The 13700-nt window shown below is 38.4% G+C and overlaps 1 protein-coding gene across 1 annotated transcript in view; it reads right to left on the bottom strand.

Moving 5' to 3' along the window:
* Positions 1-13700, bottom strand: part of JAG2 (jagged 2) — a 92970-nt gene that overhangs the window by 23577 nt on the left and 55693 nt on the right. The window contains exons 4-7 of the mRNA XM_009890709.1: positions 13349-13603; positions 12256-12316; positions 1010-1140; positions 506-625 (exon numbers count right to left, since the gene is read on the bottom strand). Of these exons, the coding sequence (XP_009889011.1) occupies positions 506-625; positions 1010-1140; positions 12256-12316; positions 13349-13603 (567 nt within the window). The remainder of the gene's footprint in view (positions 1-505; positions 626-1009; positions 1141-12255; positions 12317-13348; positions 13604-13700) is intronic.

The following is a 13700-nucleotide window of genomic DNA, read 5'->3' as shown; positions in this document are numbered from 1 at the left end:
ACCAGGTTGTACAAGATGCATGTTTGTAAGCAAGCCAGAAGACAAGAAAATGTGTAGCAGTGAGAAAGGTAACAAAGAAAGGTTGTATTTCTATGACGCTATAGTCCAACTGCATGCTTAGATTAAGGAACTGAAGAAGCAGACAAAGGGAAGAAATATTCTTGGTCCTCCAAGGGAAACTGTTGCAGCATTTCTGTTGTCTTCAGTGTTTTTTTGAATAGTCAGCCTAAGGCACTAGACAAGAGAGACAGAGCTGGCATATCCCCACTAACACACAAAGTAACAATCAAGTTTAAAGGACAAATTGCACACCATCACTTCTCACAGTCCCCCTTCTCAGAAACCAAGCTAGCTTTTGGAAAGGAGAAAACAGGCCCTCCACTCTACCAAAAAAAAAAAAAAAAAGGAACAATAAGCATATAAAAATGCCACCTGGCTAACTAGAATGTAGCCATGCCTAAAAAAGTTTCAGATTTCTGAAGATACATGCAATATCCAGAAGTACCAATTTCGCAGTTCTTTCCAGAGTAGCCATCTGGGCAAGCACAGCGATATTCATCTGGTTCAGTATTCATACAGGTTCCACCGTTCAGGCAGGGATGGTGATTTCCACAGTAATTCAGATCTGGACAGAGAAAAATGTCTATCAACAGGGAACACAAATCTCACCACTTTAATCCCTAGTAAGACATACAGATGCCTTTCTAGCTTGAATGTCATTCCCCCACATCATTCCTGCATTCCATTAACTAGCCTGTCATCTCATTACTATCCCAGAACAGGGAAGTATGAACAAGAGACAACGACATGAGTTAGAAAAGTCGGGACCACTCCAAGCCTTCTGTCTTAACTTCCTATACTTACAATGTTTAGGCACCATCTGCCATAAAAGAATTAGGCACAGAAATACTCAGGTAGTTGCACACAAGCAGGAAAAAAAAAATGGTTAATGAGTTATCAGTTAATCATGCAACTTTACTTATTTTTCCTGTACATTAATGTTAAGTACCTTTGTTACAGAGCAGGCCACCCCAGTTGGTTTCACAATTACACTGCCATGGTTCATTACAGCTCCCATGAGCACAGCCTGGGTAGCGGACACACTCATCACAGAACTGTCCTTGCCAACCATAATGACACCTAAGATGTAAGTTCACATGTTAAAAGTTAGCAACATGATGCTTAATTACCAGCATTACAGGTATTTAGAACACTACACTTACCATTCTCAAGAACAAGGTCAACTGTTCAACATACAGATAGCAAAACTTTATTTTTCCTGTTTAGAAGGGACATACTAGTCTTATTGAACATCTTTACTGGAACTCATCTTGCTCAACTGTATTACGCTCCATAGCAACAAAAAACACCAAGCACTATGCATTATGAGAACTGCACATGAATTACTTGTTCTTTCACAAGAAGTCCCATCTTTACATAATCATCTCACACAAGTATAAAAATTGTGATCGGTATAAAAAAGCTGAAATTACTTTTCAAAAGGAAATTGCTGGCTTACTGCATCAAGCACCATAGCATTTTTCTCCCTATGAAGATAGCTTTCAAGACATTATCTAGTTTGTTCTGGAGTGCTACAGTCTTGAAAGACCAGGGCAGCCAGAGATGCAACTATCTTGTCAATTTTCTCAGAACTTAGTTTCTCAAGAGAACCCTTTTTACAGACTTATTCTGTTACATCTTTAGTGTTCTCTAGTGACATTATGAAAAGGATGCACTTGGAAGAAATGAGGAGAGAGAACAGAAACAAAAACCATTAATAATTCATTTGTTTTAAACAGAGATGCAGATGCAATTTTGTCACAAGATTTCTTCAGAGACCACCATCTATGTTCTCTGTAACAGAATTCTGCTAACAAAAGTAACTGTTTATACTACAGGAAAAGTGTTAAAATCTGAACTGCAAAAAAAGAAAAGGACAGGCTATTGCTTTTTTTTTTTTTTTTTTTTTTTAAACTTATATTTCACGCATTTTAATCCAAAAGAAATAGTAAGCTTGTTCTTTTGGGCCAACAGAAAACATTCTGCCTGTTATTTTAAGAATATTTCTTATAAACAATTTAAGAGCCATACTAGCAAAGAGACACATGAAAACACAGTGAATGGGAGTGGGGCACACACATACCAGTGGAGCCCTAAAGCCTAGGGGAAAAAAGCATTAGAAAGGAAATTGTACTTTTTTTTAGATTTAACACCACCATTTTATTATCAACATGCTTTGAATAACACAAAAGAACAGAAAATAAATTCTTAAGTCTTTGGGGTGTAGTGAGAGAAGACACGGAAAAGAAGTATAAACGAGAAGTCTTGGCTCCTTGTGGATCAACCCACTTCCACCATTTCAGTAAACTGTATCAATCCCCAGAGGAACAGAACAGGTTATGCTGACAGCATATTTAAATTTCTACTACTTACACAGGCAGAAGAAATCTATATAAAAAAATAGCCTTGCAGAGATCTGCATCTAAAGTTCTAGACCTACTTAGAGTTCTTAGCCCCAGTACCTGCTCCTCATTCAAAACCTCTCAATTGTAGACTCCCAAAGCAGAGCCTCAGCTGTGTACCCGGTCCAGAGGCTTCCAATCACTCATTTACACAAGGCTGTCAGAAGTCTTGAGAACATACATATTTCAGAAGCAGTTTTCTTTTGCTGTATTAGCAGTAAGAGGAAACAAATACTGCTCCTGCTAAATTTGATCTCTTCCTTCCTGCTCAAGGATAGAAAAATCTTTTCAGGGGCTGGTAAGAAACAATAAAAAAGCACTGTAACTCACTTTACTGGCCCCAACCCAAATCTTCATCCATGCCAAACGTGGCACTACTGCCAGTGATTCACCATGACTATCCTAGCCAACTCCCCACCCACATATAGCAAGCATTTTCAAGGGGTGAAAGTCTGCATCACAAAGTAAATAATCACAGTAACTCAATTTGTTTTCCATACCCAACGGATAACAGGTTTCTTTGTTTAACACTGCATTGGTGATTAAGAGTGCAAAGAAAAATACAGCCACCTTCTAGAACTTGAAGACATCTTAAGCACCTACTTGAGTTTGTAGGTATGCTTGACTGCATTAAAATTAGTTCAGCAGAAAAGGGTTGCTGCTTCTTCATGATATTCACCACAGTCAAAGTTTACTATTAAAGTTACCATCAAGCCCGAGGGAAAATTATTTCTAGAGGCGAAAAGCAGTCCAAAGGAACACAGTGTTTACAAGTCAAAAGGTTACTATGTGGTAAGCTGATCAGCCTTCAGTTTACAAGGAAGAGTAAATTAGGATTTCCTCTTGAACAGGAAGTCTGGTCGCATCCTACATTAGCAGGTGCTAGAGCAGCTTTAATTCCACTTCCTTCTAAAGATAATGTTTACACAGATCTCAGCTCACACCCCTAGAGCTAGATGTGATCAATAAAGTGAAATCAATTCAGAAATGGGCATGTTGTCACTTATGAGAGAAATACCAAGCCACAACACAAGGATCAAAAAAGGTTAATGATCCATTAGAAGCAGCCCAAAAAGTACAGATATAAAAGCAACATCATCTGTATAAACCCCCCCAAAAAACAGGATTCATTTTCAAGTAACAACCACTTCTGTAAAAGCCAAAAGGAAACTGCTAGTGCAGTTAATGGTGGGCTGAAGTTACTTCTTCCCTGCCCCTCCAGTTGAGAATAATTTATTGGAAGGTTCAACAATCCTAAATTTTTCATATCTGAATAAATAAACCCAAACAAATTTAGAGACTTCATAAGGATTCCCATTGTTCAACGGACAAAGAAAATTCTTATTGGAATCAAGATTCTACTTCCTTTGTCCTTCCCCTCTGCTGACTTCATCGGCATTAACTCGTCTTTACAACCAAACTCACGCAAAACAATCAGAGATGGCTTAATCTTAGCTCTTGCTGGGTTATTAGCAGTACAAAAGAAGCTACCATAAATAGATTGTTACAGTTTAGTAACTTCCTGATGGAAGGTTGAAGTACAGGCATCTGCTCCCAGACCAAAGCGTCCCTTCAGGTCAGGATTAACACAGAGAGTACAATAAGAATAGGAGAACAATTGCTAGTTATCTTGAGACTAAGAACTTGCAGAAAAGATCCTGATAATTCTACAGACATGCTCCACAGCTTCCATTTTCCTTAGATGGCAGTCCGGTGGCAATAGAAAATGGGAATTTAAATACAAGGCTGGAGGAAGGGGAGGTGGCAGGAGCTAACATTAGCAAAGCTTCTAGATAACATTTCAGTCTTGAGATTAGAGAAACTGCAACTGTGCAGGAAAAATACTGTTGTCATTCACAAGCAAAGCCACAATAATTCGACTCATAGTGTACGCTTGGTTGCAATAAGCAAGTGGGGCTTCAAACAGCTAAATTCCAGGACAAAGAGGAAAGACCTACAGTAAATCTCAACGTGTTTAAAGTAGTAAATTTAGTATCCAGGAATCCTACAGAAGCACCTATCATTCTGCACAGTTCAAAGATACCTAATGCACTCAAAGGCAGGAGGCAGGGGGGAAGTGGGGAAAGGAGAAAGAAATAGAAGATTTGGGTCTTTTGCTTTCCCTGGGACTATTAAAAAAGCTAAACTGGTCACGTTCAATAAAACAGATTTTTCTACAGAACTATGCTTTCCCCGTGTTCTTCTGAAACAGTTATAATTACAGAAAAAGCTGATACTGGTCTTTGCTTTCCCCTGAGGATATTTGTGTTATAATTATTTAGTGAAAGCTAGGCTTAAATTGAGCATTTCCAAATCAGATGGCACAAGGTATTCAGAAGATCCCATGTTGCTGTATATAAACAGATACGTTATTTGTGAGGATAAGACCCTGAGTAACCTGGTCTAACTAGACCTCCTTTGGGCAGGAGGTGGGACTCTAAACTCTGATTTTATGATAAATCCTACAGTGGCAGTTATAGAAGTGACATGGAAAGGCAAAGACATGTACGCAAATCTTGATGGTCTGTAAACCATGGTCCCCTAGCACCTTGCATGATTAATTCCTGCTTATCCAAAGGGAAGATGCCCATTACATACCAAAAGTTAGGGTGCTCTCCACGGTCAGTATTAACTCAGCTGTTTTGTACTACCTTCACACATAGTTTATTATCCTGGTTCAATCACTTCTGGGTAGTTGAGAGTCCTGAACTTTCTGTGCAGAAAGTTCACCTGAGAAACTTCCTATCGCAGGTCTCATCCAATCACACTAACCTACTCTGGTTAACCTTACAAAAAGGCTCACAATACTTAAGAATGAGAGGATACCTAACTAAATTCTGTTCTACACCTAGCTACACAGCTTTGTCAGCACCTAATGCACAAGTACACCTAAATCATCAATGTGAAAGAAATCAAACCCAAACTTCTTCTCAAGCCTAGGTCCAAAATATGGGGCCTAAAAATAAATTGAAAAAATCCTAGGGATGATATAGGCAATGTGGTATAAGCCTTTAATTACCACAGGTTACACCTTACTCATATCTTGCACATCCTGCAAAAGCTGAAGTGAGACTCATTGTGCCATATTTACACGTCATTTTTTAAGCAGGCTTTTTGGAGAGAGCCTCTTCCACTCATATTTCAATTGGAAGCCATGGCCAAAACACTCAACACAGGAAAGTGAAGCAAAACAGTGACATTAAGAGCAGAAGCAAAATGCATCATTCAGGGGCGGGGGAGAAATAACCCTCTTAAATGGAAAACCACTAAATTTTCTAATGACGTGAACAGGATGGTGTTGCATAGGCCAGAACAATAGCTTTATATTAGTTATTTACTTAAAATAACTATAAGAAAATCTGTTTAATCTTTTAAGAGATTAATTGTTGCATAGCAGGCAGCAATATGGTCTAGCTGTTAGGAGATCCTACAACTCTGAGCATCCAGATTCAATGTTATAGCTAATACGGTATTCACTAAGGATTTGTCACAGAAGCGCTTTCTCCACTTTCCTACCCTTGAAATAGGCATGATGGTTTAGTGAATAGGGAAGGAAAAGATGCTCATTAATGAACTCAAATAATTTAATTACCTGAAAGCTTGTTGTCTTTTCCTCTCACCCCTATCATTCTTATTAGACCAAAAGATACAAATCTTCCCCTACAAACTTGTTTCTCCTCTGATAAAGCAAGTCATTGAAAGCTAACATTCTCACTCTAGTACTTTAGAGTTTTGTGAAGGAGCTGACAGAGGGGATGGTTAAAAATTGTTTACCCAGAACACGTGGGGAAAGGTTGCTCAGTTAACTTGCAGTAAGTGGCTCTAAGGGCATGTCTACATTTGCATTAGTTCACACCAGTAGCATGCTTTAAATGAACTGCCTGATCCTTCTGTTGGTGTGTTGGTTCATATCACAGAGCTGTTCTGCAACAAAGGAATTTGACTCCTTTTTGATTAAACTCAGGTAATGTAAGACAATGTATGCAAGGAGCACTCCTAATGTGTTATAGCTGCAAACAGCTTGCCCACAAGAACAGACTAGAACTAGTCTAAAATTTAAAAAAAATAAATGTTTTTAGTATGGATATGGGGTTCTCAACATGGCTTTGATCTACTGTTCTAATTTGTCTGCACTACCTACTATTGTAGACACAGGTTAAAGTACTACATGTTTTTCCTTCCTGTACACCTGTTCCCATTCTCCTGGAAGCAGCACCCAACTTTAGTATATATTCTGTGTCTTTCTACCCACTAACCATCCAAGGAAGTGAATGCTAAGTGTGCCTCAGCTCCCTGACCAATAAAGAAACAAATAATGGGATTCTTTTTTGTCTAACTTAATATGTCTACTTGTTAAATACTTGCCAACAATCCCAGGAGGCTTACCACTAGGACATAAAAAAACCCCACCATAATAAAGGCATACTGGTTATGACAACAGGCAATAGAAAACATAGTAAAAGCATACTGGTTATGATAAGAGGCAAGAGAATTTAGATGATGAAACATGCAGCAATTGTAATAATTTTCCAGGTTATTTGAAACTCGAAGCTCTGATACAATATGTTGCATTAAAGAGAAGAGAGGAGAAGACATCCAGGTAGGGGTACCAAGTGCATTCCCGCAGGGCAAAACAATCACCGTATGCTCTTTAGGAACCATAGCTAGGCAAAGTTGCAGGAATTGAAATGGTCAGGTGCCACAGAAGCTAGCACACTGCTCAAACAAGACTTTCTAGTTTACTGTTCAGAGCAAGTTATGAGATTTCTCCAAATTACAGAGCTTATGAGATTCCTCATAATGCTATTCTGGAACAGTTGCAGAAGGAAGCCATATTGTTTAGATCTGCTCTTGACAGGTCCTGGTTAGCCAGCAACTCATCTGTGAGCATTTTCTCACATGTTTAGAAATGGTATACCTGTTTCAGTGTTCTTTTGAGATTTCTATCTGATCTAACTAGTATGTAGGTTTCCTATCTCTTAGTTTCTCCCCATTTTTAGAAGCTGGCATCGAACTTCTTTCTTTCAGTTGTCTAAGATCTTTTGTTAGTCCTCTACTGTCTTTCAGTAACAACCTGCTTTGAGAAGCCTCACCAGATCTCCTTGTACCCAAGAATGACTTAAAAAAAAAAGCGCAGCTGGATTCTTGTAAAGTTTAGGCAGAGCTCCCAAATGGGTGGATAACATGGTTAACATCAACAACTATCATGAAAACATAAGCAAGAGATTAGTGATATTGGTAGGTCTCCTACTGAAAAGGATAGGAAGACTATGCAAGCCTTTAACATTTAACAAAGGTTCTCTAGAACACTATTACACCCCCAAGACTCCAGGTAGCTGTAGCTCACTTTGCAACTCAGGCTTTTATTCCTGCATCTCTAAAGAAAGTACTGAATAATAGTTGAGCACGTTCTAGCCCTTATAGTCACAGATTAAGGAAGCAAAACCACTTTGGAGAGGCATACAGCACCTGCAGGCACTGCTGAACTTGGGGGGGGGGGGGAAATCAGCCTCACAAGTAGGGCTGAAATTAAATACAAGGACTACAAAAGGCATGGCTCTGGAAAAGAAGTTTGAGAAACCTGTTTCAACACGACAAACATAAGACATGGTTAAATAACAACAAAGTGACCAACACTGTAGGACCAAAATTTTGTCACATGTAGTTCAAACATAATTCTAGAGTAAAACAGTTCAAAGTACACAGATTATACTATTAATTTCCTTAAAAAGTTTGAAAATCTGTATGCTTGCTTTGTTCACCTGGCACAAATTCACTTTAAAGTACTATTAAGCATCCAATTTCTAATTTATTTCAGCTCACCTACACATTCTAAAAAAAATTTTTGGATCATAGTTGTGTGAATTAAGAGTTGCATTTCCCGGGACATAACCTAGGTCCTACCATAGCTCCAGAAGCTGAACACAAGCTGAGTAGTATTAGGGTTTGGCCCCTTTTGTTTTGCTTTGGAAGAGAAATTCAAACATTCAAAGGCAACAGGAAGTGTAGAAAGGCTTCTGAAAATACCATCATCCTGGCAGGAATATGACAACACAGTCCAGACAGGAGGCATATCTGGCCTTCTGCCAAACCCATACCACTCTGGATCACAAAGAAGTGAAAGATTAAGAGGTTAAGCCTACAGACAGTTTAAGTGGTGTACCAAACATACTCAAGTCAGCAGTTTTAATCAAGGAAGGAGACTGTCACTTGTAGTTTCTCTATATTCATGTTGATATTTTCATAAGGTGATTTGAGCCTAAGCCAGTTGTAAGCCATTAGATCAAACTTCATTCTTCTCCAGACAGTTTAACTGAATTTAGCAAAATACTTCAAATGATGCAAAAACATACAAAAAAGCACCAGTCATCATAGCTTGGCAGTGTTGCTTCTTTGACAATCCTTCCTACTACTCTGGGCTGGTGAAGTCAATCAGTGAGACCATTTGGTCTGCCACTGCAGGCTAAAGAAAAAAAGATTACAGCAGTGAAACACTTTGAGTCTAGATATGGATAAAGGTTGGGGATTTTTTATTCTAAGAAGATTACAATTTCCCATCTTTGCAAGATCCAGCTAAGCTGCTCTTGCTTTCCTCAAGGATGTAATTTTGTTCATTATTTGGTAAATTATTACTTTTTTTTGAACTGCCTCCACAATGACAAAAAACTATCACTTAGACCCAGCCATACCACAAAATCTTTTCTGGCATCAGGTTATCCCCTACTTATTTTCCATTTCTTTGGTGATGGCTCAACAAAAGAGCAAATTTAACAACACTAACTTCCTCAAAACAAGGGGTACATCATGAACTTGCCCAACAGACGATGTACTGTTACCGCTAATGGCATATCCTTGACATTCTGCAGTCATTTAGCTACTTTTCAGATCTGTTTAGTATAACATTTAATCCAAGAACAGCTCTAAATTAGTCTGGAACATCGAAACATGGAGGGTAGATCCTTGCTATGAGAGTTAGGCTGAAGCCTCAGAGCGATTGCTTAAGTTACCTGCACGTTCATGCAAGTTGAAGTTGGAAACAGTTTTCCAACTTTTCTATTTATAAACACCACTGCAGATTTTGGCAATCAAGTAGCTATTGGCACCAGTAGATTTCCATACATCTCACACCCATGTTTTTCTCACATTTTCATTTTCTTTCTGAATTAAAAAAAGGACATTGTTTTCACCTGTTAAATGACACTGGCAACTGTCCAAAAACCAGGATGAAGGAATCTAGATTATAATTCAATAGCACCAAACATAGCAGTTTCTTTTAAATAACAGCTTCCTTTGTACTGCTGAAGATAAAGGTCATGTCTGTAAGCCCTGCTTATTTTTAGTTCAGCATCATTTTTCTACTGAAAGTTATTACCCATTTGGGTTAAAAGCAACATTTCTAATGTAGCTTAATAACCACTACAGAATATAAGCTTAAAGATATTTGTGTGAACAAGCTCAAACTACCAAATCATATTTAAAGAGGTAGCTAAGAACATTCTGCAATACTGGAAATAGAGTGCCCATACATAGAAGGGCCATTGTTTTCCTTCTACGTGCTGATGATAGATCTGTCAATTCAGCAGACAGGCGTTAAGAAACAACGCAAGTCACATACAACCCGTCTGAAACATTAAGTCCCTTATTCCTTCCCCCAGTACTCTTTCAGATGAGAGAATCCATCCAACAAAATAGCGAGATTTCTGGTCAGAGTCCTTCAGTACACTCAATGTTATTTTTGTGAGTTTTATTTAGCTGGACAGGTTAGAAGAGGGCACCTAGACTTACAACACTAGATGTTTCTTCACATCAGTGACACGCAGTAAGGAAAGGCTTTGCTTGTATGAGACTACATATTGACAGACACCTTAAAAAAGGTATCATAGCCACCCCACCCCCCATCCTCAAGGGTTTTGTATTCCCTTCTTTAAAGCTTCCACCTCCTCTCCAACTTCTGTCTTCCCAGATACAGCTGGTATCAGAGAAACGAAAGCTAAAGAGGAAACTGCACCAGCCTCTCTCACCCCCTCAAAAAAGGGTACTGTTATACATTTGCTTAAGCCTGCTGCTTTTTCACCTTTATTCAAATGCTCCTTACATTTGAAAAGCAAACATTCACAGGCTCCTAGGACACTCATTTGATACCTACAGGACTCCAGAAACCCTTACACAAATCAAAATTAATTAGAGTAGGTTCTCAAGGGGAAAAACATGTTCTTGGAAGGCTTGAGGAGTACTTCTTTCTCAGGCAGAAGTGATACTGGCCCAGCTCTCAACCACAATCTCTACTTGCAACCTAAAAACCAACAGCAGTAGGAGCACACAATACTTGAAATCACAAGCAAAATGTTTCATGATAAGAAAAGATCCTAAATAACATTAACAAAAATATTCTTTCTTATAGAAAGGAACCCATGGTTTAAACATCTGCCTTGAAAAAAACCCAAACTTCTAAGGGAGGTTTTATAGCTCTTCAAAAGTGAAACAGCACATGCACTGAAACACCACACTTCATATACTGGAATTTACAGGTTTTGGTCAGATTTGAGAGCTATCAACACAGCCAATCTTCTACAAGTCAGCAGCATCAGATGGAAGTTTCAGAAAAGTAAGAAACCATTCTGTGGTGCAATGATTTAGGACTTACTTTGTTATCTGCCATACCCCACTGTCAGAAATTTCAGGCTCTTCAGCAGTATGGGAATTGTTTGCATGTCAGCTGCCACAGCTCAAAAACGGGCACTTCAACCCAGCTTAACTCTAAGCCCAGCAAAGTTCAGCAACCTGCATCCTATTTCTGCAACTTCCATGATGGTTGTAGTAGTTACTAGTAGGAGGATGAAGCACAACTGCCTTAAACTGTCACAGCTTGCCACAAATGGTTATTTGTCAGCTCTCAGGGGTTCTGGCAGTCAGTTCAGTTTCACATAATTCCAAGCAAGCACATTCAATACAACTTACAAAGGAACCACTGCACAAATCCACTCTTACAATGACACATAGAACTCTGACCACAAATAAATTCAACAATTTACGCAGGATCCCAAACTCGCAAGTAGACCTGTCCCATTTCTTCAACAGTCAGTGTAAAAGTAACACCCATTTCCCCTTGACCTACTGCATTGGATGCCTGAACTTTTACAAGGAAACAATCAACTCCTCTTGCTACCACGAAGGCTATTTAGGCTTCATCACAAAGCTGAGGGAACATTCCAGGTGCTGTTCTCTTAGATTTAGAGACCAAAAAACATTCACTTGGGGTAGAAAGTTTAGTTTGGAGTTGCTACTGTTATCTCCATTAACTACCAACAAAACCTTTTTTTTCTTGGGAAAGCTGAGTTTACTGTATTTTGGTGATCAAATACATATATTGAGTGTTCTCGCACTGTGAGCATTTCCTAGTTGTAACAGTCCAACAACCAAGTTCTCCTTTTTATTTGAAGGGAACAGATAATACATAGAGATCAAAGCTCCTAAGGATTTTTAAAAGAAAAAAAAGAAAAAAGATTACTCTCATTTCATAAAGGCTTAGTTTTAGATAACAAAGTAAACCTGCTCGGTCCTATACACACAAAAAAATAGAATAGGACTGCAAAACAGCATGATGTATATGCAGTTCTTACACGTGAAATCTACTTCAGATCTATTTCCATCCATGCAATTGTATGTATTTCCATCTCTACAACCACATTTTTTTTCCATTTTAGAATAGACTTTTAAAAAGTAGCAACATACACAGAAAATACCAGAAAGATCAGCACTCATAAAAAAAAGATACTCAAGCATGCAGACTTACTTGCATTCCCCAGGCGTACTGCAACCCCCATGGAGCAAATTACATCCTTGTTTACATACAGCTGTAAATAGAAAAAGGTTTGGGCATCAGTCTGGGCATCTAAGTAATCCATTACTACAGCAGCAGCCTGGAACTGTTCAGCTAGGGCTTCTATCATTTAGCCTATCTGTGGCTTAGTGCAAAGCAGACTGTCTTTTGCCATGTTCCAAGAGTTGCTGCTTCCAGCTAGCTATTTCACAAAACACAATCCCATTAAGAACTGTTTGAAAAATAACTTAAGGTAACTCCTTGAAAAAATTACTACCAAATATGTTTGCAGCAGGAGCGTCAGCACTGAAATATTTATCAAATACAGTTATTTTTTTAAAACTGATATTAGATCGGTATTATGCTGGAAATCCCAAACTTCAAAAGATACACATGACCTTGAGTAAGCCCTAAAAACAGACTCCCCTCTCATTAACAGGCTTTTTACTGAAAAGGAACAGAAAACAAAAACAAGCCGCCCTCAACAGAAAGAAGAGTATGTCAAGTAATTTTAGCACTAATTACTCACTGAGACTGAAGGCAAAATGCAAAGAGATCTGATTGAATGGTACATTAAAGAGGAAGACCACACTTGTATTTCTGTTCACATTAACAGCTATCAAAAAGCTTTCAGCTTTGCATACATTACACTTAAAACTTCTCATTTGTGAAAATAGTGTTACAAGGGCATTTTTACAGGATTAAAGTCTACAGTATTACTGATATCACTGTTCAATAAAATCTTACATTAACAGATATAATTTATCATTTTGCTTTGAAGTAACACAACCATCAAATAAAGTCAATTAGTAAAAATATGTTTCACTATTTCAAATCCGGTATTTGTTGTGCAGCCCTCAGCACAAGCTGCAAGCAACACTGTATCCTGCCCTGGGCTCCACTCTTCAGAGATGATGTTTTTTCAAAGATTTTCATTCAAAGGACAAAGTCTGCGTGTGTTGAAATTAATGTGCTACAGCACTGACACTACAGACATACCTACTGCAGCTTATACCTATTAAATATACACATTAGAGCTAATCTATAATGAAGCAAACAATACTACCTTGTTTACATTCTTCTCCCATCCAACCTTCCATGCAGGCTTTGTTTCCATTTTGATCACATGTGTAGTGACCAACAAAATCATCTCGAGGGCCACAAAATTTATTGCACAGAGCACTGTAGTAATTTTCATCACACTTCACTCTTATTTGTACTTCAAAATGGGCAACAGGACCATTAAATTGTAGTGTCTTCCATCGATCTTCTGGGTTGATCATGCCAGCATGTGCCACTCGTTCTATTAACAAGTCTTCACCTTTTAAAAAAAAAAACCACAAAACAAACAGGTGGCAGTGTTCAGGTGATGAGTTTGATAGCATACAAGGGCATATAAATTCAAATCAAAATTATTC

The sequence above is a fragment of the Charadrius vociferus genome, unplaced genomic scaffold, assembly GCF_000708025.1.
Source record: "Charadrius vociferus isolate BGI_N301 unplaced genomic scaffold, ASM70802v2 scaffold428, whole genome shotgun sequence".
NCBI classification, from domain to species: domain Eukaryota; kingdom Metazoa; phylum Chordata; class Aves; order Charadriiformes; family Charadriidae; genus Charadrius; species Charadrius vociferus.
This window is presented reverse-complemented; position numbering and strand designations above follow the sequence as displayed.